The 24,959-nt window shown below is 38.1% G+C and overlaps 1 protein-coding gene across 1 annotated transcript; it reads left to right on the top strand.

Annotated features, from left to right (window-relative positions):
• The first annotated feature begins 570 nt into the window (after positions 1 to 570).
• Positions 571 to 23,792, top strand: LOC143440920 (uncharacterized). Its single transcript, XM_076927845.1, is given in 6 exon segments — positions 571 to 695; positions 2,107 to 2,228; positions 18,828 to 18,889; positions 19,846 to 19,972; positions 20,852 to 22,662; positions 22,664 to 23,792. Coding segments are annotated over 4 exon segments (2,142 nt in total). The 5' UTR covers positions 571 to 695; positions 2,107 to 2,228; positions 18,828 to 18,859; the 3' UTR covers positions 22,838 to 23,792.
• The last annotated feature ends 1,167 nt before the right edge of the window (positions 23,793 to 24,959 follow it).

Here is a 24,959-nt window from a genome sequence, read left to right on the forward strand (position 1 = left end):
TATTTCATGTATGTTTTAACACTTGCTTTGAAAGGGAGACAAACTTTGTGACTCATTTTTAGTATTGTGTTTGTGAATGCAACATAAGAAATCGGAATTCAGGCTGTTGGTTATATTTTGCTGTGCATTTGTAGCCCAGGAGGCTTTTATTGCAATCTAAGAAGTTAGGCTGCCTAGCTATCATCTGAGGGTCTCAGAACTCACTGTCAGATATCGGGGTGCAGAGTCCTACCAGAACCAGTTCTTGTCTAGGCTGTCAGCAAGCATGTAGGGAGGCTGTGCAGAGCAGGTCCAGGAAAGCCTAACAGCTGGAGCTGTGTGGCAGGCTGCCTAAGACTGAGAGGGACAGAATGGAATCCCTGGGGCAGGGCTACAGGAAAAAAGAAGGGAGGAATCTACAATGGTAATTAAGGAAGAGAAAGCTCTTGTGGGTAAAAGGCTCAGGCGAACCACGTGACTGTAACCCTGGTTTTTTTTTTTAGTGGGCGGGTCTAGGAGAGCAGCTTGAAAGATCCAGGCCAGAGTGACAAGAACATCCACCAATCATGTTGCTATCTTCCCGTTTCCGCCTCTTAGTTCTCCTTGGATCCCGGAAAAATCTCCTCAGACACAGTTCCCTGCCAGCGGCCTGGGAGAGTCAGCAGTCGGCAGCGCAGCGGCGGGAACCGCAGCCTGGGGACCCTGGAACCTCCCAGGTCAGAGGAGCTGCGGGGCTGGGAAACGGGCGGAGCGGAGCAGGGGGCGTGTTTTCTGCAGCTGCTCTTAGGGCGCTGCTCTCACAATTCTGTTGTGGATATTTAGCATTGTCGGGAAGTTGAGATCCTGTGAACTGGGATTTATCGTGATTTTTTTCATTTATCCTACAGTTACCAGAATATTCAGTCATAAAATAACTCGTAAACCAGACACCCCCTCCACCCCCCAAAGCTCCTTGGGACTAAACCACCCTCCAAAGAGTACAGGGGGCGGGGGCGTGACCCATGGCTTCAACTGTATATATAGCAGAGGATTGCTTTATTGGGCATCACTGAGAGGGGAGCCCCTTGGTCCTGTGGAGGCTCAGTGATGCAGGGTAGGGGAATGCTAGAGCACTCAGGCAGGAGTGGGTGGGCAGGTGGGGGAGCACCCTCATAGATCAGGGAGAGGGGATAGGGGGGTTGTGAGGGTAGCAGGTAAGATTTCAAATGTAGATAAATAAAATAACCAATAAAAATGAAAAAAAAAAAAAGCCCCGTGAAAGAGCAGTTGCATTATCTATTTCCTGATGTGGCAATTACAAAGATAGTGGAAAGTAAATTCCTTCTTCCTTTCTCACTGCCTTGTTTTACTAATTGCTTATTCAAGAGAATGCCTTTGGCCCTGCTTAATACGTACCCCTAGAGAGCTTTGTATATAATATTATATGAGGAACCAGTGCAGATTTGTCGAACCCGAAAATATACTTTATCGAGCGCTACTGTAATGGGTATAAACACTAATATTTACTAAGCAGACTTTTTAGTGACCGTGAATTATTCATTTGAGTTGTATGCAGTTTAGGATGTAAGTAAAACATCCATAAATATGTCTTCATATGCTGAGTTCTTATGCTACTTCTTAGGTCCACGCAAGCCCCGTATTTCAGTGTGAGTGTATCAGACCTATTTGTATAATTAGAAAACCCACTATAGATTAAAGTTTTAGAAAGCATTTTTGAATAATTATGATCACTCCCCTGTGTCCGAAAATTGTCTTTTTGGTTGAAGGAAAGCACTCTGCCCTTACACATGTGGCCAAATTATTGTTTTTTATTTTAGGGTTTGTTATTCAGGGATGTGACTGTGGACTTCTTGTAGGAGGAGTGGGAATGCCTTGACCCTGCAGACAGAGGTTTTTGCAGACACCTTCCTTTGGCCAAGTGCAGCAGTCTGGTTTCTGTGGGTGACAGTGGTTTTCTTGAAGTCTCTCTAGCTCCTCCTCATGGTTCAAAGGAGAATGACTGCATGTGTCTGAGCATACATGGTTAGAGGAAGAGACATTTTTATTTCTGATATTTTCTCTCTTCTTCATGTTTATCTTTTTGGAGGCATCAGTTTTTGGTTTGTTTTTGTTTTGTTCCATGAAAAGCTCTGGGTGCTTTCTGAAGACTCTGTCCCATGTGCAGGGGCCCACTGCTCAGAACCTTCTGCTCACCTGTGAATCTGAGAGCTCTGGATGGTGAAGAGAGGAAACTGTAGCAAAGGATCCAGGTATGATTGAGGGTTTGAGGAAGGGATTGGGAGGGGCTCAAGTCCCAGTAGAAAGAGGACATGAGATTTATTTTGCCAGATTCTATTTCATTCCAAATATTTCTAGATACTTTCAGTGAGAATAACATCAGCATATTCCTATTGTAGGTATTGGAAAGCTCTCTGTGTAAAAATTAATAAACAGAGGCAAATATAATTTAATTGGTTTGTGTGTGAGGGATGCTGTCCTCTCCCATTCACATCACTGCTCATTCTTCTTACCAATATTAAACACTTGCATTGTTATAATGTTAGTGTATTGTTTACTCAGAACATTTGATACCTCTTAGTTTTTTCTGCTCTTACAATTTTGGAGCATTTTTGTAGTTTCTTTATGTTGTCTTATCTTTTATGGTTAATTTCTTCATTTCCTAAAATAAAGCCAGCAGGATTTTGATAAGATTTGTTTAGTAACTTTGAATAGTATTGAACTCTGTCTGTATTACCTTCCCACTGATACGTGATGTTGTGCAAGATCTGCAGTGCTGTAATTGTAATATATTTTGAAATCACCCCTGGGTTTGATCACTGTCTCATATATTTAAAATTTTTTCTGGTTTCTCATTTTATAAATTTTCAGAATGGTTTTTCTATATTTTAAAATATCTGTATGATTTTGGTATTTCCGATCTTAAAACCATCCTTTTTTATTTCTTCACATTTCGATAAGAACATGCTAGCAGTGACTCACAATTCACATCTTTTATGTGTTCTTGTGTCTGCTACTGATGTCACCGTTCCAGGTTCTTAGAGAATTTTTTCAATTTTTATTTTTATTATTATTATTATTCTTTAATTGTTTTTCACAGTCTAGTTCCCATCCCCTACCCCACCCTTCTCTCCAAGAAGACATACCTACCCTCCATCCCCACCCCACCAGATGTCCCTCCCGCTCCCTGAGGCCTCAAGTCTCTCAAGTGATAGGTGTGGAGAAGACATTTTTAAATCTGTTATGTTTACTAGGTTTGAAGAATTTTTTCTTTGTTGGTATTTTTATTTTTTGAGACACTTTGTCTAAGAAGTCTTGACAGTTCTGGAACTCTGTAGATAAGGCTATCCTTGAACTGAGAGATCTCTGCCCTAGCCTCTTCAGTACTGGGGTAAAAGGCTTGTACCACCTGGCCTTGCTGACTTGTTCTGACATAGCCATACTTCAGAATTCTGCATTAGTTTGAGAAGATTGTGGGTCTTCTGCTGTTGTGTGGATGGTTTTCTGGAGGCCTGCTACTCATTACTAGTTTTCAGTGCTGTTCATGGTTGTCTTTCTAAATGGCAGATATTGAAGCTTATCTGTATCACCATCTATCTGTTTCCTACAATCATGCCATTGACTGGTTAATATGTTTGGAAACTTTTGGGAAATGCATTCATGTTGATCATATAGTTTCTGGAAATATACCATTTGATCATCTGTTAATATTCTTTGTTTTGCAACTTGATAGATTTTGCTTTTTCTCCTGCTAACCATAATTGTTTCCAACTCTCTTGACAGCAAATCCTTACAAAATTTTGTTGGGTCTTAGCAATTATTAGTCTCCTTTATTTTTTAATGAAGTTGGTGGCTTTGTAATGTTGCATAGTGATAGACTCAGAGGCATTGGCCGCTCTTGAGACATGAAGCATTGTGTCACTTTTTTTTTTAAATAGCAGAGTAATTCTCCTTTGTGTAAATGTACCAAATGTTCTTTATATACTCTTTTGCTGAGAGTCATGTAGTTTGATTTCAATTTCTGCCTATTATAGTTAAAGATGCAATGAACATGGTTGAACAAGGGACCTTGGGTAGGTTGGAGTGTCCTTTGGGTATACACCTTAGATCGATATGGGTGGATCTTAAAGTAGTTTGATTTTTATCAATTTGAGAAATTGCTACACGGATTTCCTTAATGGCTGTACAAGATTGCACTCCCACCAGCCCTGGGTGGTGAAGACAGAGGAGACTCTAGCCAAGGAGCCAGGTATGTTAGAGGAATTCAGCAAGAGGGGAGGCTGAAGTGACAGTAGAAAATGGATTTGAAATTGGATTTTTCCAGTTTCTCTTTAATTAATGATTCTAGAAAATTTCACTGAGAATAATAATATTATGTGTGGTGATATAGATTTCCGGTTATTGCCTGTACAATAAGCAGTCAGGTATTCTTAGTAGTTGGTTAGTTTTGAGGCTTTGAAATGACTGTTGTTCATTAAATAAAGTATCTTTGATTCAGACTGAATGCAGAACCAGGCTATGGTTATGAACAAAAACATTTGAACTTGTTCCAAAGGTTGGTAGTAGATTCCCTTGTAAGGCCTATGGTATTGTTGACTTTTGACCTGGTTTTTGGTATAGGTCATACTTTTTGTTCTATGCAGCTAGCCTCAGATTCCACCAGAAATGATTCTGTTCCCCTCACAATAATCTATGATACCATTATTATAGCATTGGGTAGGCTTTACCAGGCAGATTTGGATTGTACCACATAGGATTCAAATCTGGATATGGCCATTGATATCTCAGACCCCTGCCTAGGTCTGCATAGCAGTGTTTTAAAACTATGAATGCTACAAACAGTGTGTCCTAGGTATTTGTAGAAAGTGTGTGCATTGTCTGATCTGAGTTGTATTTTTTTTTTTTTTTTTACTCAAGAAGTTTCACTTGTCTTTTGACTATCCTATATTGTCCTGTTTAAAGCTTTCTCTGACCTGATTGATGCACTATGTTGAGTTAGTCCTGGTTAGAGTGGATTAATTAGTTTCCTTGTTTTGTACTGTTTGCTTTACCTTTGTATCTCTTTGCCTTTATTATTCTGAGCTATGTTCCTTCTGTCCTCACATTCTTGAAAGCTTTTCTATTGTGCAAGTGCTATAGTTTAGCTCAGGGCTTTCATGTATCTATTGACATAGTAGTTTTTCTTCTCTTACTGAGTCTGCTTATTTGGTGTCTGACATTGATTAGTTTGTAAGTATTCAAACAGTCTTGCATTTTTGGTGTGAACTCAGCTTTCCTTCTATTTCAGTGTCATTTAGAACAGTCTCTGTGTCTGTAAATCATGGCAACTGGTTTGTGATTTTCCTCTCCATATGTTCATTTGGGCTCACCAGCTTTGTGTGTCCAGGTGACACCAGTTTTGTATGATGACTTTCTAATGTTCCCCTTATTAGTGTTTATGGCAGTAGTCTTCTTTTGCTTTGTTTAAGGAAAGGAGAATTCTTTGTTAATCTGTCCAGTCCTCAAACACTGTTAGTGGAAACTCTTCCTGGTTTAGCCTGTACACTTGCTTGATGCCTGTTGCTGAGAAAACTCATTGTGAAGAAAGACCTTCTGAATGTACACAGTGTAGTAATTCTATACATTGTTTATTGCAGACAGCAGAGCTTAACTGCTGAGAATTCTTTGTAGCACTTCTAGAAAACTTCGATTTTTGAAATAATATCATACCTCAGCTATACCACAAAACTGTCTCTATTATCTTAGATTTCTTTTATCCCAGAAAGCATTTTGTCGCACGGCATTTAATAAATGGATAGTTGTCAATTGTAGGTTCTTTTAATATTCAGGAATGGTGCTGTGGAATGCTCACAGGAAGAATGGGGATGGTTAGACTGTGCTCAGAGGATATTGTACACAGATGTGATGTTGGAGAATTCTAGCAATCTTTTTTTTTTTTTTTTTTAAGGGAAGGATGCTCTTCTTATAGAGTACCTGATACATCCTTTGTATTTACCTGTTTTGTAGATTTATAAACTTTCTTAAGACTCCCAGAAATGAGGGAAATCTTGGTTATCAACGTAATCCTATCACAACACTCCCTTCCTATTTTTTCGGTGTTCTCTGGACGTGGGACCAGTGTTATATTCTGCATGTTCTCTTCCGCTCTCTTATTTTCTCCCTAAGGAAAGGGTGACCACTCTAGATGCAGCAGTGATGTGAGCACGGTAGATACAGTGGTGTGGGCAGTGGGGACAGCTCAGGTGATGGAGTGGTACAAGCCAGGAAAAGCAAGCAAATCAGTAGCACCGTTCCATGGTCTATGTGTCATCTTCTGCCTCCAAGACCCTTGCAGAACATTTTTAGTATTCTCACATTACAGCACAGTTGGAGAAGCACCTGTAGAATCCTTTTTGTCCATTGGCACTGTAACATGTTAGAAATCCAGATGAGCTCTGAAGATGTTTTTCTTATATGTTGGTCTAACTGAGTAGCCAAACCTGCTCCCCTGTGAAGCAGGACAAAGAACCCTATAATGTGGAGAGAAAGACTATAGCAAAGGAATCATATATATTTTGGAAGAATTGGGGTATGATCAATGAGGAGTTCAAGTGACAGTGGAAATGGGATGGGGGGAGCACTGAAGAGATGTCACAGTAGTGAACAGCACTTGCTCATCTTAAAGATCCATGGGTATAGTTCGCAGCATCCCCATGGTGTCTAGAAACAATCTATGCATTCTGTTCCAAGAGATCTGATACCTTCTTTGGACCTCACCAGCCACCATGAACACACAGAGCTCATACATACATGGTGCAAAACACTACTACATGTAAGCTAAAATAAAAACATTGTAAACATTTTTTAAAGCAGTTATACCAAATGGGACATGAAATTGTTTTTGCTCCATTCTGTTTATATGGAAACGGTTTTGGAATATTCTACTGTGAATCGTCTCATGATTATTAGCCTATTACACACATCACTGACTTCCTGTGTAATAAATAATTAATACTAACAGAACACACAATTTATTTGACTGCATGTGTATTATGATATCCTTATTCCATTATTATCATTTTTTTGGAGTACATATCAGTAATATCTAAATTTCATTACCTTCATTTAAGCATTATTGCCTCAAGGTTTGTTTTCTGATCTTTTAACTTTGAAGGTGTCAGTAGGTCCTTTATGTTCTTTTCCTTTTGTGGTCAGTTTCCCCATTTCCTGATATAATGACAGCAGGACCTTGATAAGGATTGTTTAGTATCTCTCCTCCTGTTGTTTCTTAATGGCTTCAACTAAAATAATTTAATTGATTTTGAAATTGTGGTTTAATATTTTGAAGGTCTTGAATGCTCTGTGCTTTCTCAAAATTCCACATGTAGTTGGGTTTCCCCTGTTCATAAACAAATTGCTTTGAATCTTTACAAATCAGAAACCTTGTTGAGTGTTCTTTTGTTTGAAAGAGAACACGATACCCTGTGTGATGTCATGTCTGTAATTTCTGTTTCCATTTGCTCACTGTTAAGTCCATGTTGATCAGTGAGTATTTATTTATCAATGCAGGAATGTACAGGAAGAAGTTATTTCATACAAAACCACCTCTGATAGTTGAAACTTATGTGAATTTTTTGCTTGTTTCATTGTTGAAGAATCTGTACACTGACTTGCATGGTGACTACAGGAAGTTGGAATCCTACTGACTGTTCCTCAGCTTTTCTGTTGCATTTTCTGAAAAATAAATTACTAGAGAACATTGAGTGTGGACACTGACTATCAGAAATGAGATTCTCCATGCACATTAATTGAGAATTTTGTTTTATTATTAAGGAGGTGTAACATGGAGATTCCAGACAGAAGATTGATGTCAGAGTCAATCACAAACTATGGGCCAGCTATGATGAGCGATGCTCACATACCAGATGTAACATGTGCTTGATTGTCAGATGTTGTTCATCAGTGTCTGTCATTTCATTGTTTCCTGTAAAAGGAAAATGTATGTTGTTATTGAGCAAATGAAGAGACAAATGCATTAAACAGGTAAAAGAATTTCCTATCTGTGATTGGAAGGGTGAGTGTTCAGGGTTTGACTCTATGTGGGGGGAGGGGGATGGAAGCATCAGGGATCCTGATATCAATAGAGCACCTGTGAGACACTACAACCCTGGACCCTATCCTAATTCAGTTAATGATGTTTGTACAGATAATGCAGAAGGTAGTTGCAGAAACAAAATCAGTTCTACTCCTTTCAGGTATTTTTTTAAAATTTAACTAAATTTACATATTTAAATGAATTTGTATGTCTGAGCATGGTTGGATGGTTCCACCTCTGAAAGATAAACTTTACCGTTTGCTAAACAAACTCAAAGAAAAAAAACATAATCATCTCATTAGATGCTGAAAAAAACATTTGAGAAAATACAACACGCCTTCATGTTAGAACTCTTGGAAATCTCAGGAATTCAAGGCCTGTTCCTAAACATAAAAGAAGCAATATACAACAAACCAACAGCCAACATCTAACTATATGGAGAGAAACTTGAAGCTGCCAAGCTTTTAAATTTGGCTCTGTCACCTCACTTCTGTGTCTTTCCTGAGCTGGCACTCACCCTGACACCCTGAAAGTGTCCTTGGTGCCCCATGAGTTCTGTCTCACTGTTCTTTGATTTTAAGTGTCTATCGTAGGTAGTTAAGGAATAATTAAGAGCAGGTGATGTGGCTCAGCAGTTAAGGGTGCTTGTTCTTCCAGTTTCCAGGTTGTGTTCTCTGCGCTTTGCCTTTAGATCTGTCTAAAACTCAGACTCCAGACCTCTTCTGTCTGCTGTAGGCTGTGTGTGCATGAAGTGCACACACCTGCAAGGAGGCAAAGATACTCCTCCCAATCAAATTAAAATAATAGACTTTATTTAAACAAAGAAACTGTAAACATTCTGGAGGTATTGAAAACTAGTCAAGATCACAGTACAGGAAGGAACAAAGAGTTGTCACTCCTATTGTGGGACTACATATGCAGCCTGGATATGGGACAGGATAGCTGACAGACCTCTAGAATGGTCCCTGTGTATGATAAATAAAGTTTTTTTGTACAAGGACTCCAGAGTTTCGAATATCTCATGACCATTGTAACGTGGCAAAGATTTATCATATGGATGATGTAGACAGGTACAGTAAGTTAGCAAGTAGGAAGTAAGACAGCAGTAAGTTTTATGAGGATCTACTCTAACTGCACACAAGAAAATGCATGTGCATTAGTACAAAAAGTTGGATTAATGGCTCTGTTTTAATTGTGTCCTAAGTCAAACCCAACAGACTCTGCCATGCTGTTCATATGCAAAGTGCACTGAAACCAAACACATTGAATAACATTCTCACTGTCACACTCATTCCAGTGCATGTGGGACAAAGGCAGCCCACTGGTTCTGAACAGAGGAGGAGGATGTGGGCATTTGTCTCATAAGTTTTAAAACGTTCCCACAGTGCCACATGGGGCCTCTGGGGAAGACCAGCTCTTCATCATCTGTCCCATTCCTTGTCATTCACATTTTCGCCCTAGTCATGCACTCATGTTTCATATATGATTTGAAGCAGGTTTTGTATTGGTAGCCAGGCTGTCATGTATTCATAATTCCAACTGTGCTGGTATATGACAGTATAGATTTCCATAACTCACTTTCCTTCCTCCAGCTTTTACTACCGTCACCTTCCCCCAACTTCACTCATTATACTCAGTAGTCTCTGAAATGACAATTTTCTGTTACAAACTATGTTTGTCTTATTTATTAGGCTCTCAAGCAGCACCAGGCTATGGTGTAAGTAGAAACATTTCAAGGCAGTTCCAGTATTCCTACATGTAGCAGTACCTCAGTGATAGATTCTATCTTGGGCCTGCGATCTTTCCAGGCATTGCCTTTTGACTGGCTTCCAGTGCCAGCTATGTATTTCCTTTGTGGCTGATGTCAGATCAAACCAGAAAGTCTACTTTTACTTACAAAGTTGTCTTGGGACTATTATGCTTGTGGGCATACCTTGCTGGACATGTTTGTCTTGCAGCACTAGGGGTCAGCATCTGAGGAAAGCCACTGATGACTTTTTTACCCAGTAGCCTACAGAGCCCTTTTTGCAGTTTGAATTCTACACCAGTGCATCCATGACTTTTTTAGACAATGAGTGGTCTTCTGATTTCTCACCATATTCTCTAGCAATGTATAAAGACAAGCGATGTTTTATTATTAGATAGCTTTTTAAGAGTATTATCAGGTTGGAGCTTACTTGTGGAATGATTATAGTTTTTGAATTGAATAATAATGTTTCCCAAATTATGTAATTTGGGAAAACATGCATCTTTGTTTTCATATTTTATTCATTAAAATGTTCTAAGTCTTACTTGCTGTTTGTAAGCAGGGATAACACTGTTATGAGTTAGTGTGAAGCCATTGCACATCCTTTTCTTTCTCCTGAGTACAGTTGAATGATGGAGGCTGGGTTCAAATTATGGAATGATGGGTTAGAATGTTGTCTGTCTTGATTATGCTGGGGTATGTTCCTTCTGTTCTCATGTTCTTCAGTGCTTTTATGGCAAACCAATGTGACATTTTGCCCCAGGCCTTTCATGGATATTTTGACAGGGTTGTATGTCTCCCCTCACTGATTTTTACATATTTTGTGCCTTCAGTTATTTGTTTTTGTGGGTCTTGGAGCAGTCTTCGATTGTTGGCATGAAATCAACTTGTTTCCCTTCTGTATGCATTAGAAGGAATCTTTATCAATGCAAATCCTTGCAATTGGTCTATGATTTTTTTTCCTTCGTAAATTCTTTTTCTTCATCTTTTTTTCTTTAAGTCAAGGTAAATTCAGCTTTGTGTGATGACTGTCTAACTTCTCTTTTCTTTCAATATTCTACAATATCCTCTGTGCAAGATTATTATAGGTTTTTCTAAAAGAATTGGAGAATTCATTGCTGAGTCTGTGCAGTCCTTAGACATTGTTAGTGGAAACACTGTGTCAACACATGCTCATTGCTTGGCCTAGTTTATGTCATAAGAAGTTGATATTCACTTGTTTCCAGAAAAATCATTTTTCCGTCTTCAGCTCTCATTAATTTTGTATGACTTTCCACGCCATGCCATCCCTCTGCTATTTCCTATTATTATACTAAACTGCCTGCGAAGTGGCCATCTAAGAAACCATCTAAGTGTCTGTTAAATATCTGGAGAAGTATTCGGTATGAGATAAACATAAGGTCAATATAATATATAAAAAGAGTTACATATATACTATTATGACAACTTTGTGTAGAAATACGATTTCAACTTCAGAGTGAGTTCTTATTTTACACACACACACACACACACACACACACACACAATTTGTATGCCTGTGTGTGAATGTCTATGTATAGGTATATATAACAGGAGACCCGTGTCACACATTTTTACTTTCATGTGGAATTACAAGGGTGATCATCATAAGGAAAATCCATAGCAGCCAGGAACTGAGGGGTGTCACTTGAGGAATATTTATTAATAATTGGGAACCTGAGAACTTCCAGAAATAACACCAAAACACAAATATATGCATGTTCAGAAAGATGTTTCCAACAGCAGTAATATTTTGATGGATGTGACATAATGTATGAATCATCCCAAGAGCATATCCTGAAATGATTTACTTTATCTCTATGCATATCTTCTTATGAGTAGCAGCCATCAGAGAGTTTCTGCCACACCTGTTTCTTGATGATTCTGCCTTGACAGTTTGTTTTTCTTTTCTTTCTTTCTTTCTTTCTTTCTTTCTTTCTTTTCTTTTTTTTTTTTTTTTTTGGCTTTTATTGGATATTATATTTACATTTCAGACTTTATTCCCTTGCCCCATTCCCCCCTCCACCCAGGAACCCACTATACCATCCTCCCTCCTCCTGCTTCTATGAGGATGTGCCCCCACCCACCCTCACTCCCACCTCCCCACCCTTGAATTATCCACCACATTGTGTTCAGCCTTCATGGGACCAAGGATCTCCTCTCCCTCCCTATGTGCTCCCAGGTTGGTCGTTTAGACCCTGGGGAGCTCTGGTTGGTTGGTATTGTTGCTCTCCTCATGGGGCCACAAACCCTTTCAGCTCCCTCAGTGTTTTCTCTAACTCCTCCATTAGGAACTCCTTGATCAGATCAATGGTTAGCTGTGAGCATCTGACTCTGAATATGTCAGACTCTGGCAGACTTCTAAGGAGACAGCTATATCAGGCTCTTGTCAGCATGTACTTCCTGACATCCACATCAGCATCTACCTTTGATGACTGCACATGGGATGGACACCCAGGTAGAATGGTCTCCAGATGGCCCCTCCTTCAGTTTCTGTCCCACAGTTTGTCTCCATATTTGCTTCCATGAGTATTTTGCTACTCCTTCTAAGTAGGACTGAGGCATCCACACTTGGTCTTCCTTCTTCATGAGGTTCATGTGGTCTGTGAGTTGAATCTTGGCTATTTCAAGCTTTGGGGCTAATATCCACTTATTAGTGAGTAAATACCATGTGGGTTCTTTTGTGATTGGGTTACCTCACTCAGGATGATATTTTCTAGTTCCATCCATTTACCTAAGAATTTCTCTAATTCATTACTTTTAATAGCTGAGTAATACTCCATTGTGTAAATGTACCACATTTTTTTTGTATCTATTCCTCTGTTGAAGGACATCTGGGTTCTTTCCAACTTCTGGCTATTATAAATAAGGCTGCTATGAACATAGTGGAGCATATGTCCTTGATATATGTTGGAGCATCTTCTGGATATATGCCCAGGAGTGGTATAGCTGGATCCTCAGGTAGTGCTATTCCAATTTTCAGAGGAACCACCAGACTGATTTCCAGAGTGGTTGTCCCAGCTTGCAATCCCAACAACAATGGAGGAGTGTTCCTCTTTCTCCGCATCCTCGACGGCATCTACCATCACCTGAGTTTTTGATCTTAGCCATTCAGACTGGTGTGAGGTGGTATCTCAGGGTTATTTTGATTTGCATTTCCCTGATGACTAACGATATTGAACATTTCTTAAGGTGCTTCTTGGCCATTCAAGTTTCCTCAGTTGAAAATTCCTTGTTTAGCTCTGTACCCCATTTTTAATAGGGATATTTGGTTGTGTGGAGTCTTAATTTCTTGAGTTCTTTGTATATATTGGATATTAGCCCTGTATCAGATCTAGGATTGGTAATGATCTTTTCCCAATCTGTTGGATGCTGTTTTGTCTTATTGACAATGTCTTTTGCCTTACAGAAGCTTTGTAATTTTATGAGGTCCCATTTGTCAATTCTTGATCTTAGCGCATAAGCCATTGGTGTTCTGATCAGGAACTTTTCCCCTGTACCTAGATATTCGAGGGTCTTTCCCACCTTCTCTTTTATTAGTTTCGGTGTATCTGGTTTTATGTGAAGGTCCTTTCTCCACTTGGACTTGAACTTTGTACAAGGGGATAAAAATGGATTGATTTGCATTCTTCTACATGCTGACCTCTAGTTGAACCAGCACCATTTGTTGAAAATGCTGTCCTTTTTCTACTGGATAGTTTTAGCTCCTTTGTCAAAGATCAAGTGACCATAGGAGTGTGGGTTCATTTCTGGATCTTCAATTCTATTCCACTGATTTTCCTGACTGTCTCTGTACCAATACCATGCAGTTTTTATCATTATTGCTCTGTTTGAGGTCAGGGATGGTGATTTCTCCAGAAGTTCTTTTATTGTTGAGATTAGTTCTTACTATCCTAGGTTTTTTGTTATTCCAAACAAATTTGAGAATTGCTCTTTCTATCTCTATGAAGAATTGATTTGGAATTTTCATGGGGATTGCATTGAATCTGTAGATTGCAATCCAGGAGCATGGGAGATCTTTCCATCTTCTGAGATATTTTTCAATTTCTTTCTTCAGAGATTTGAAGTTCTTGTCCTACAGATCTTTCACTTGCTTGGTTAGATTCACTCCAAGATATTTTATATTATTTTTGACTATTGTGAAAGGTGTCCTTTCCCTAATTTCTTTCTCAGCCTGTTTATCTTTTGAGTAGAGGAAGGCTACTGATTTTTTTGAGTTGATTTTATATCCAGCCACTTTGCTGAAGTTGTTTATCAGGTTTAGGAGTTCTCTGGTAGAAGTTTTAGGGTCACTTAAGTATACTATCTATCATATCATCTGCAAATAGTGAAATTTTTACTTTTTCCTTTCCGAATTGTATCCCTTTTACTTCCTTTTGTGGTTTAATTGCTGTGGCTAAGACTTAAAGTACTATATTGAATAGTTAAGGTGAGAGTGTGCAACCTTGTCTAGTCCCTGATCTTACTGGCATTGCTTCAAGTTTCTCTCCATTTAGTTTGATGTTGGCTATTGGCTTGCTGTACATTGCTTTTACTATGCTTAGGTATGGGCCTTGAATTCCTTATCTTTCCAAGACTTTTACCAGGAAGGGATGTTGAATTTTGTCAAATGCTTTCTCAGCATCTAGTGAGATGATCATGTGGTTTTTTCTTTGAGTTTATTTATGTAATGGATTTCATTGATGTATTTCCAAATATTGTACCGTCCCTGCATTCCTGGGATAAAGCGTACTTGATCAAGATGGATGATTCTTTTGATGTGTTCTTGGATTCAGTTTGTGAGAATTTTATTGAGTATTTTTTCATCAATATTCATAAGAGAGACTGGTCTGTAGTTTTCTTTCTTTGTTGGCTCTTTGTGAGGCTTAGGTATGAGCATAATTGTAGCTTCATAGAACGAATTGGGTATTGTTCCTTCTGTTTCTATCCTGTGTAATAGTGTGAAGAGACTTGGTATTAGGTCTTCCTGGAAGGTCTGATAGAATTCTGCATTAAAACTATATGGCCCCTGACTTTTTTTGGTGGGGAGATTTTTAATGACTGCTTCTATTTCTCTAGGGGTTATGGGACTGTTTAGATGGTTCATCTGCTTGTCGCTTAACTTTGGTAAGTGGTATCTGTCTAGAACATTGTCCATTTCATCCAGATTATCCAATTTTGCTGAGTATAGCCTTTGTAGTAGTATCTGATGATTTTTTATATTTTCTCAGTTGTTTTTGTTATTTTCATTTCTGATTTTATTACTTTGGATACTGTCTCTGTGCCCTTTGGTTAGTCTGGCTAAGGGTTTATCTATCTTGTTGATTTTTTTCAAAGAAACAGCACCTGGTTTTGTTGATATTTTGTATAGTTCTTTCTGTTTCTACATGGTTGATCTCAGCCCTGAGTTTGATTATTTCCTGCCATCTACTTCTCTTGGGTATGTTTGCTTCTTTTTGTTCTAAGGCTTTCAGGTGTGCTGTCAAGTTGTTAGTGTATGCTCTTTCCAGTTTCTTTTTGTAGACACTTAGAGCTATGAGTTTTCCTCTGAGTACTGCTTTCATGAAGTCCCACAAGTTTTGGTATGATGTGTCCTCATTTTCATTAAATTCTAATAAGTCTTTAATTTCTTTCTTTATTTCTTCCTTGACCAAGTCATCATTGAGTAGAGCATTGTTCAGTTTCTACATGTATGTGGGCTTTCCTTTTTTTTTTTAATCATTTTTAAAGACCAGCCTTAGTCTATAGTGGTCAGATAGGGTGCAAGGGATTATTTCAATCTTTTCATATCTGTTGAGGCCTGTTTTGGGAGCAATTACATGGTCTTTTTGGAGAAGGTACCATGAGGTGCTGAGAAAAAGGTATTTTCTTTTGTTTTAGGCTGAAATGTTCTATAGATATCAGTTAAATCCAATTGGTTCATAACTTCTGTTATTTTCATTGTGTCTCTGTTTAGTTTCTGTTTCCATGATCTGTCCATAGCTGAGAGTGGGGTGTTGAAATCTCCCACTATTATTGTGTTTGGTGCAATGTATGCTTTAAGCTTTAGCAAAATTTCTTTTATGTATGTGGGACATAGATGTTCAGAACTGAGAGTTCATCGTGGTAGATTTTTTTTACTTTGATGAGTATGAAGTGTCCTTCTTTATCTTTTTTGATTACTTTTGGTTGAAAATCTATTTTATTTGATATTAGAATTGCTACTCCAGCTTGTTTCTTGGGACCATTTGCTTCAAAGATTGTTTTCCATCCTTTTATTCTGAGGTAGTATCTTTCTTTTTCACAAAGGTGCATTTCCTGTATGCGGCAAAATTCTGTGTCCTGTTTATGTATCCAGTCTGATAGTCTATGTCTTTTTATCAGAGAATTGAGTCCATTGATATTAAGACATATTAAGGAAAAATGATTGTTGCTTCCTGTTATTTTTGTTATTAGAGGTGGAATTATGTTTGTGTAACTATCTTCTTTTTGGGGTTGTTGAAAGATTACTTCCTTGCTTTTTCTAGATTGTAGTTTCCCTCCTTGTGTTGGAGTTTTCCACCAATTATCCTTTGAAGTGCTGAATTTGTGGTAAGATATTGTGTAAATTTGGTTTTGCCATGTAATATCTTGGTTTCTCCATCAATAGTGATTGAGAGTTTTGCTAGGTATAGTAGTCTGGCCTGGCATTTGTGTTCTCTTAGGGTCTGTATGATATCAGTCCAGGATCTTCTGGCTTTTAGAGTCCCTAGTAAGAAGTCTGGTATAATTCTTATAGGTCTGGCTTTATATGTTACTTGACATTTTCCCTTTACTGCTCTTAGTATTTTTTCTTTGTTTTCTACATTTCATGTTTTGATTATTATGTGACGGGAGGTATTTCTTTTCTGGCTTAGTCCATTTAGAGTTCTATAGGCTTCTTGTATATTTATGGACATCTCTTTCTGTAGTTTAGGAAAGTTTTTCTCTATAATTTTTTTGAAGATATTTACTGGCCCTTTAAGTTGGGAATCTTCACCCTCATCTATACCTATTATCCTTAGGTTTGGCCTTCTCATTGTGTTCTGGATTTCCTGGATGTTTTGTGTTAGGAGCTTTTTACATTTCACAATTTCTTTGACAGTTGTTTCAATGTTTTTCATGGTATCTTCTGCACATGAGATTCTCTCTTCTATCTCTTGTATTCTGTTGGTGATGCTTGTGTCTATGACTCCTGATCTCTTTCCTAGGTTTTCTATCTCCAGGGTAGTCTCCCTTTGAGATTTCTTTATTGTTTCTATTTCCATTTTTAGATCCTGGATGGTTTTGTGTAATTCCTTCACCTGTTTGGTTGTGTTTTCTTGCAATTCTTTAAGGGATTTTTGTGTTTCCTCTTTAAGGGCTTCTACCTGTTTACCTGTGTTCTCCTGTACTTCTTTAAGGGAGTTATTTATGTCCTTAAAGTCCTCTATCATCATCATGAGAAGTGATTTTAAATCTTAATCCTGTTTTTTTGGTGTGATGGGCTGTCCAGGGCTTGCTATGGTGGGAGAACTGGGTTCTGATGATGCCAAGTAACTCTGTTTTCTGTTGCTTAAATTCTTGCACTTGCCTTTCACCATCTGATTAACTCTAGTGCTACTTGCACTCACTGTCTCCGACTGGAGCCTGTCTTTCCAGTTATCTTGCTTGTGTCAGAACTCCTCAGGGTCCAGTTATCTTGCTTGTGTCAGAACTCCTCAGGTGCCTCTGAGATCCTGTGATCCTGAGTTCCAGCTGCTCTGAGTACAGTGGCTCCTCCAGAATGTCTCAGGATATGGTGTTCGCTGCTCTGAGTGCAATGGCTCCTCTAGGATGTCTTGGGATATGGTGTCTTTATGGGAGCAGACCAGCTATGTGTGTGCTCCAGCCACAAGGACCAAGTGAGGGGCAGAAGGGGAGTGGTATTCCTCAGGGGCAGGGGTTGGGTGCCTGGTGGGACCTGAGTGCCCCCTGCTCTGAATTGTAGCTCTGGGGTGTAGGGTAGTGGGCGATTGTTCTTACCCACTGTTCTGAGTTCAGTGGCTCTTCTAGGATGTCTCAGGATATGGTGCCTTCATGGGAGCAGACCAGCTTGGTTGCCTTGGCATTTTCTAAAGCAATTCTCACCCTGAGGGTCATGACTCATTGAGGGGGTCAATTGACCCTTTCACAGGGGTCACCTAAGTCTACCATAAATCATATATTTCTGATGGTCTTAGGAACTGATACACCACTCCCTTGTCAATCTAGAGGTGGGCCTGCCATATGTCCATACATCTATTCATGAGTTCCCTGTACTGTATTAAAAGATTTCAGTATTAGGCCTAGAACCACTGGCTTAGAAATTTAACACATGGTCATTCCATTTAAAGACAGGTGTGTCTTGAATTGTAATATTCTTCTTATAAATGGGTTCAGGTGAATTTCAGTGGTCAATATTCTCACACAAAGGTGTGCATTCAACTTAGAATAGAATTCCACATTGAAAGGAAGAGTAATTGGAAAGATACATTTCACCTCAGGAACAATATAAAGCTGTTTTAGATGATAATAGAAGTGGCTGTAACTCAACCTGATGATGACTTATCAGTTTGAAAAAAAGCATATTTGGCAGACTGAATCTGTGTCTGTACATGAAGAAAACATGACATGCCTGGAAAATACACGTACTGTATCTGCAAGGTAGAATGAAATGCAACGTCCTTCAAAGCGTCAGATCTTGTGATCTAGTTTGATGACTAGTGAACCTCAACTAATGCTCCACATCCATCTCAGTCCCCACTAGCCATTTGCCTCTGACTCTAGTCCTTGAAAAGTTTCCAGTAATAACTGAAGTTTTACAGCACGTGCATGTGTGCTCTGTGTTTGTACCCGGTGCCTGCTGAGGTTAGAAAAAGGCTTCAGATTATAGTGATTATTTTTTTTCCATATTAAATATATCAGTCCATGATCTCCTTTCTATGGTAATGTTGACAAGTTTTGGGGTATAATTTTCAGTTTTGTGTCTTTTTATATGGTTTAGCATTGTTCATAACAGAGTTGTATTTATTTTAGCTTTTAATTTTTAGAGAAGAGTAAAAAGAAGAATGAATGCTTCTCTCCTAAATGCTCGTCAGGTTAGTATCCTGTCTACATTTCTTAGAAATTCCTCTTATTATTTAAACAATTTATCTAACAATTCAGCATTCACATTCTAACTCTTTGCTCTAGAAAGGGCACAGCATTGTACCTACGCCTCAGGATGTTGACTAAGCATTTTGGAATAGAGTCAGGTGAGACCCCGTTGCAGACAGGATTGATAGAATGTCCACAGTTGAGCAAGGCTGACAGCTGTAGAATTTAGAAGCACAGTCTTACTCACTGTAACTTGACCATCTGAGATGTGACACTGGGATTCTGGTTGATAAAAACTCTATAATTTATAATGGTACATTCCTACATGAAGGCCTTACATGCGAATGTTATATTCCCTAAAAGTTTGCTGTCTATAATTTCATTATGTAATCCTGTTTCAGAGAATAGGAAAGTACAATAAAGACTATGACTATAGTAGGTAACATCCTTCACTAAAATTAAATTTCAGGTTTCTTTATGTTAGTACATTAGCCTGAATCTATGCATATGTGCTATATATTCCTTCAGCCTGTTGAGTTCAGAAGAGAGCATTAGATTTTAAAAGATTAGAAATAAAAATGTGCTCTGTAGTTCATGTGGGTGCTGGGAAACAATTTAGGATTACAGAATCCAACCTGCACACAAATTTCCAAATGAAGTGATGGTGGCATCTTCATCTCTTGCTATGGTCTTAGAAAATTAAGACCAAAAATTCATGAAGGAGAGAGACCTTAGGAATGTACTCAATATAGTATGTCATTGTCTGCATTGTCTCATAAGAGCAGCAGTGCTTAACTTCTGACACATTTCTATAGAACTTCTAGAAGATGTTTGTCCTTGATTTTTTTCCCCATGACTCATATTTATTACAACGTAACTCTTATTCTTTAGGTCTGTTTCATCTAGGAAAACTCTTTTGTCCAGCAGCACATGATAAACAGGTAATTTTCTATTACAGGATCAGTTAACATTCAAGGATGTGGCTGTGGACTTCTCACAGGAGGAATGGGAAAGTCTTGACCGTGCTCAGAGGGCATTGTACATGGATGTGATGTTGGAGAATTACAACAATCTGTTTTTTGTGGGTAAGAATAGCCTTCTCATAAAATTCCTGATTCATTCTTTGATTTTACCTAGTGTGTGTATATAAACTGTCTGACATGACTGAGACTCCAATAATAAGGGAGATTGTAGTTACCAACATAAGTTCTTCATTGTGTTTCCTTTACATTTCTTTCCATTCTTTGAAAGAGGATCCAGTATTGTATTTTGTGTAATCTCTCAAGACATTGTATCTACTTTTAATCAATACTTCAAAGTGCAGAAAACAGTTGAATACTCAAAGCAAAAAAAATATGTTGCCATACCTATAATAATTGGAATATGCTAGTTTTACTGTTGTATTAGAGTCTTAAATTGTTTATGAATTTTAAAAATGGAGAAGCTTCTAAATAGAGGAAGAGCTGTTGCTTGTGAGAATTTTTTTGTTCCTTATTTATTTAGCTTTTGTCCTGTGGTTTCTATGTCTAGTGCTGGTACATCATGGCCTTTATATCATGAGTTCCATGCCAATGTGGATTACATAATGAGTTCCTAGCTGACCCAAGCTCCACTTTGTTACTCTGTCACAAACGTAAACAAGAAAATAGAGAAACTGTTTTGGACATGATCATTCGGGGAGATCCTTTCTCAAAGTCCTTTACTTCTATATCACCTATTTTTACTTTCTGCCAAGCACAGTGTTAAATAAGAAATAGAAGTCTATTGTTTCCTGTCATTTGATATACATGAATTTTGAGAATTTTGTTCTAAGCATCCATGTAATGACTGAAACAAGAAAGACCACTTTTGAGAGTTCCATTCTTGAGAATCACTAATTTACATTAGAAAATTTCATGGGATGTGGGATATTGTCTTGCTCATCCACTAATCCCTGTCATCTTTAATTGTATTTCTTTTTTCAGAGAATCATTGCATGTGTCATAAGTATCAGAAAATTTTGGATCAAGACCTACAGCATATTGTCCACGAATGTGTAAATATCCAAGTGAATTCTTATAACTGTCATGAGCTTGGCAAAATCATTGATGAAACCACCCAAAGTACACCTTATAAAATTAACCTCAGGGATCCATGTTTGGAATCATCAAATATAAGCAAACATGAAACTGGAAACAATAGAGAACCTTGCAAATATAAAAACCCTGCATATTGTTTAAATTTGTGCTCTACCATTAGTCTAAATCAAGGAATCAACATAGGAAAGAAAGAATACAATGGTGCAGACCTTAATAAGGTTTTTGACTCTAAACAAAAACTCACGTTGAAACAAACCAAAACTGGAAAGAGACCTTACAAATGTAGTGAATGTGCCAAATGTTTTGCCAAGAAATGCTGGTTTAGAAAACATCAGACAATTCATACAGGAGAGAAACTTTACAAATGTAGTGAATGCAACAAATGCTTTACCCAAAAAGGCAGTCTTAGTATTCATCAACGATATCATACAGGAAAGAAACCTTACAAATGTAGTGAATGTGAGAAATGCTTCATTCAAGTTGGTGATCTTAGAAGACATCAAAGAATTCATACAGGAGAGAAACCTAACAAATGTAGTGAATGTGAGAAATGCTTCATTCAAGTTGGTGATCTTAGAAGACATCAAAGAATTCATACAGGAGAGAAACCTTACAAATGTAGTGAATGTGACAAATGCTTTACCCACAAAGGCAGCCTTATTATTCATCAGAGAATTCACACAGGAGAGAAACCTTACCAATGTAGTGAATGTGATAAATGCTTTACCCAAAAAGGCAGTCTTAGTATTCATCAGAGAATTCATGCAGGAGTGAAACCTTACAAATGTAGTGAATGTGACAAAGGCTTTACCCTAAAATGCAGTCTTGTCATTCATCAGATAATTCATACAGGAGAGAAAGCTTACAAGTGTAGTGAATGTGACAAATGCTTTACCCTCAAAAGTGATCTTAGTATTCATCAGAGAATTCATACAGGAGAAAAACTTTACAGATGTAGTGAATGTGGCAAGTGCTTTACGAAGAAATATCGTCTTAAAAGTCATCAGACAATTCATACAGGAGAGAAACCTTACAAGTGTAGTGAATGTGACAAATCTTTTACCCTGAAAAGCCATCTTAGAATTCATCAGCGAATTCATACAGGAGAGAAACCTTACAAATGTAGTGAATGTGACAAATGCTTTACTCAAAAATGTGGTCTTATTATTCATCAGAGAATCCATGCAGGAGAGAAACCATACAAATGTAATGAATGTGACAGTTACTACACTCGCAAAAGCCATCTTAATGTTCATCAGCGCATTCACATAGGAGAGAAACCTTATAAATGCAGTGAATGTGACAAATGCTTTACCAATAAATATTGTCTTAGAACTCATCAGATAATACATTTAGTTAATAAACCTTACAAATGTAGTGAATGCGACAAATCTTTTGCCCTGAAAACCAGACTCAGGTGTCATCAGATAATTCATACAGGAGAGAAACCATACAAATGTACTAAATGTGGCAAATACTTTACCCAAAAAGGAAGTCTTATTATTCATCAAAGAATTCATACAGGAGAGAAACCTTACAAATGTAGTGAATGTGACAAATACTTTACCCGAAGAAGCAGTCTTAATGTTCATCAGAGAATTCATACAGGAGAGAAGCCTTACAAATGTAGTGAATGTAACAAATGCTTTTCCCACAAAGGTGATCTTAGAAAACACCAGAGAATTCATACAAGAGAAAAAACTTTACAAATGTGAGTGTGACATATGCTTTACCCAAAAATTTCAGCTTCTTATTCATTCAACCATTCATACAGGAGAGAATCCTTACAATTTTAGTGGATCTGACAAATACTTTATCTGCAAATGCAGTCTTAGAAACCATCAGAGAATTCATCCAGAAGAAAAACCTTAAAAATATAGTGAATGTGACAAATTCTTTAGCCAGAAACAGTCTTAGCACTCATCAGAGAATGCGTACAGTAGAGAAACTTAACAAATGAATGAGAAAAATCCATTCCTAAGGAAGATCATCTTAGAGTTCATCAGAGACTATATATAGTAAAGTAACCTTAAATATAGTAAATGTACAAATATTTTACTGTTGGTTCATCGCCTAGAGTAAAGCGAAGAATGCATACAGGATCAAAACCTCATAAATGTAATGTATGAGGAAAGGTCTTTACCCAAATCTTGGATCTAAGAAAATACCTTGAAATTTATAATCAGAAAAATGTGTCCACTCTCAAAACTGTGGCATGTGCTATATCCAAGCTGTATTGTTTGCAACACTTGAGGCTCCACACTAGAGAATTGTTATATACATGAGAAACTTGTGAAAGTATTTATTTAAGTATGTGACAAATCTTAGAAACTACTCAGGGTTTATGCTGAGAGAAACTGAAAATGTGACAATGAAGGAAATATTTCATTAAAAGATTTTACTTCTTCACTTTCAACTATGTCATAATGAAGACATAATGGAGAAGCTAGAAGAACATGGAATTGTGTAAAGTTTCCTAGAGACCGAAATGATCTATTTCAAAGAGAAGCTAGGAAATACGTGCCTCAAAATAGCTAATGAAATGGACAGCATTCTGTATACTTAACTCAAATTAAGATACTCAGACAAACTATACTTTTAAAAAGAGGATTTGACAAACTAAGCCACAAAGATAGGATGCTCTCTATCCTGTAGATATGTCTACAGATATGGAGTTTTCTCCCAGTGTCCAGTATTCATATTCTTTATCATATGATGGTTTTAAATTTCAGGATAGCAATTGTCTTTAAATCCCTTGGGCTCTCATTTACTAACTCCTTCCCCTGAGTTCCGTATGAAACTCCAATAAAGGTCATTGGTTCAACAATTTGGACTTGGTTGTATTCAATTTCCACTTGAGATAGGTAGATGAATGTATGTGTTGTATCTCCACAGAAAATGTCTCCCACAAAAAAATGTACCAAATACATTAATATTTCTTGCAAACTTGTAACATAAAATACATATTAGAGCAGTGATTTCCAACGTGGGTAGCAATAACTTTGAGGTTGGAATGAACCTTTTATAGGGGTTGCTTAAGACCATAAGAAAACATATTTTCAGTGGTCTTAGGACTGAGACATAATTTTTTTTTCTCTCCTTGTGAGTCTGCCTGCATAAGAGTACTTTGAATTATATGAAAGTCTTGTAGAGCCCTTCTGGCCTGCACTTTCTAGTTGGCAAGTAGGCAGCTTGTCTGCTCCCCTGATGATACCACAGCCTAAAGGCATTCCAGGAATTTTGCTGAATGCAGGGCAACTGGTAAGAGACCCTCCCAAAGTCCCACAGCCACTGGGAACTCAGTGAACTCACGGATCACACCCCATAACCCCAGCCTTCCAAAGTCCACTCCCCTTTTGCCTGGTGCCTTCTTGTTTGTTGCCCTGAAGATACCACAGATGGAAGGCATCCTGGGAGTTTGGGTGTGTATTCAGTGCAAGTGGGCGAGGACCCTCCCAAAGGCCCACAGACCCTGGAAGCCCAGTGCCATCATTGCCCAGCTAAGATCTATATTTTCTTTTTTTTTAAATTCTTTTTTTTATTATCAAATCATATTTTTTACTTTTTAACACAGAGGTTATAAACACAAAAATGCAGGATGTGGGGAAGGGGATGACACAGGAGCATAGGTGTTCAGGGGCAGTACAACTGTACTGTCTGTCAGAACAGGGTATCAGCTGGGTGAAGGTTCAGGGGACAGGTCACTATGACTCTGCCTATGATTCACTTGTCCTTATCTAAGTTGGTACTATCAGCCAAGGCTGCCTATTTACAAGGTCTATGACTACTCAGGCTGGTATGGCCTTCAGTGTATAAACAGGGCTGCCCCTGACATCTCCCTTCTCCGAGTATAGAAGGGCCATGGAGATTCTAATCTTGCCAAGGTGGGGATAGAGGTCTTACCTCCAGTAATTGAAGGGGACCTTGTAATGGCTCTGGTCCTCCTGTAGTCCAGTGAGTCATGAGGGTCATACCCATCCCAATGTCTTTTTTT

This window comes from Arvicanthis niloticus, chromosome 30 (genome assembly GCF_011762505.2).
Source record: "Arvicanthis niloticus isolate mArvNil1 chromosome 30, mArvNil1.pat.X, whole genome shotgun sequence".
NCBI classification, from domain to species: domain Eukaryota; kingdom Metazoa; phylum Chordata; class Mammalia; order Rodentia; family Muridae; genus Arvicanthis; species Arvicanthis niloticus.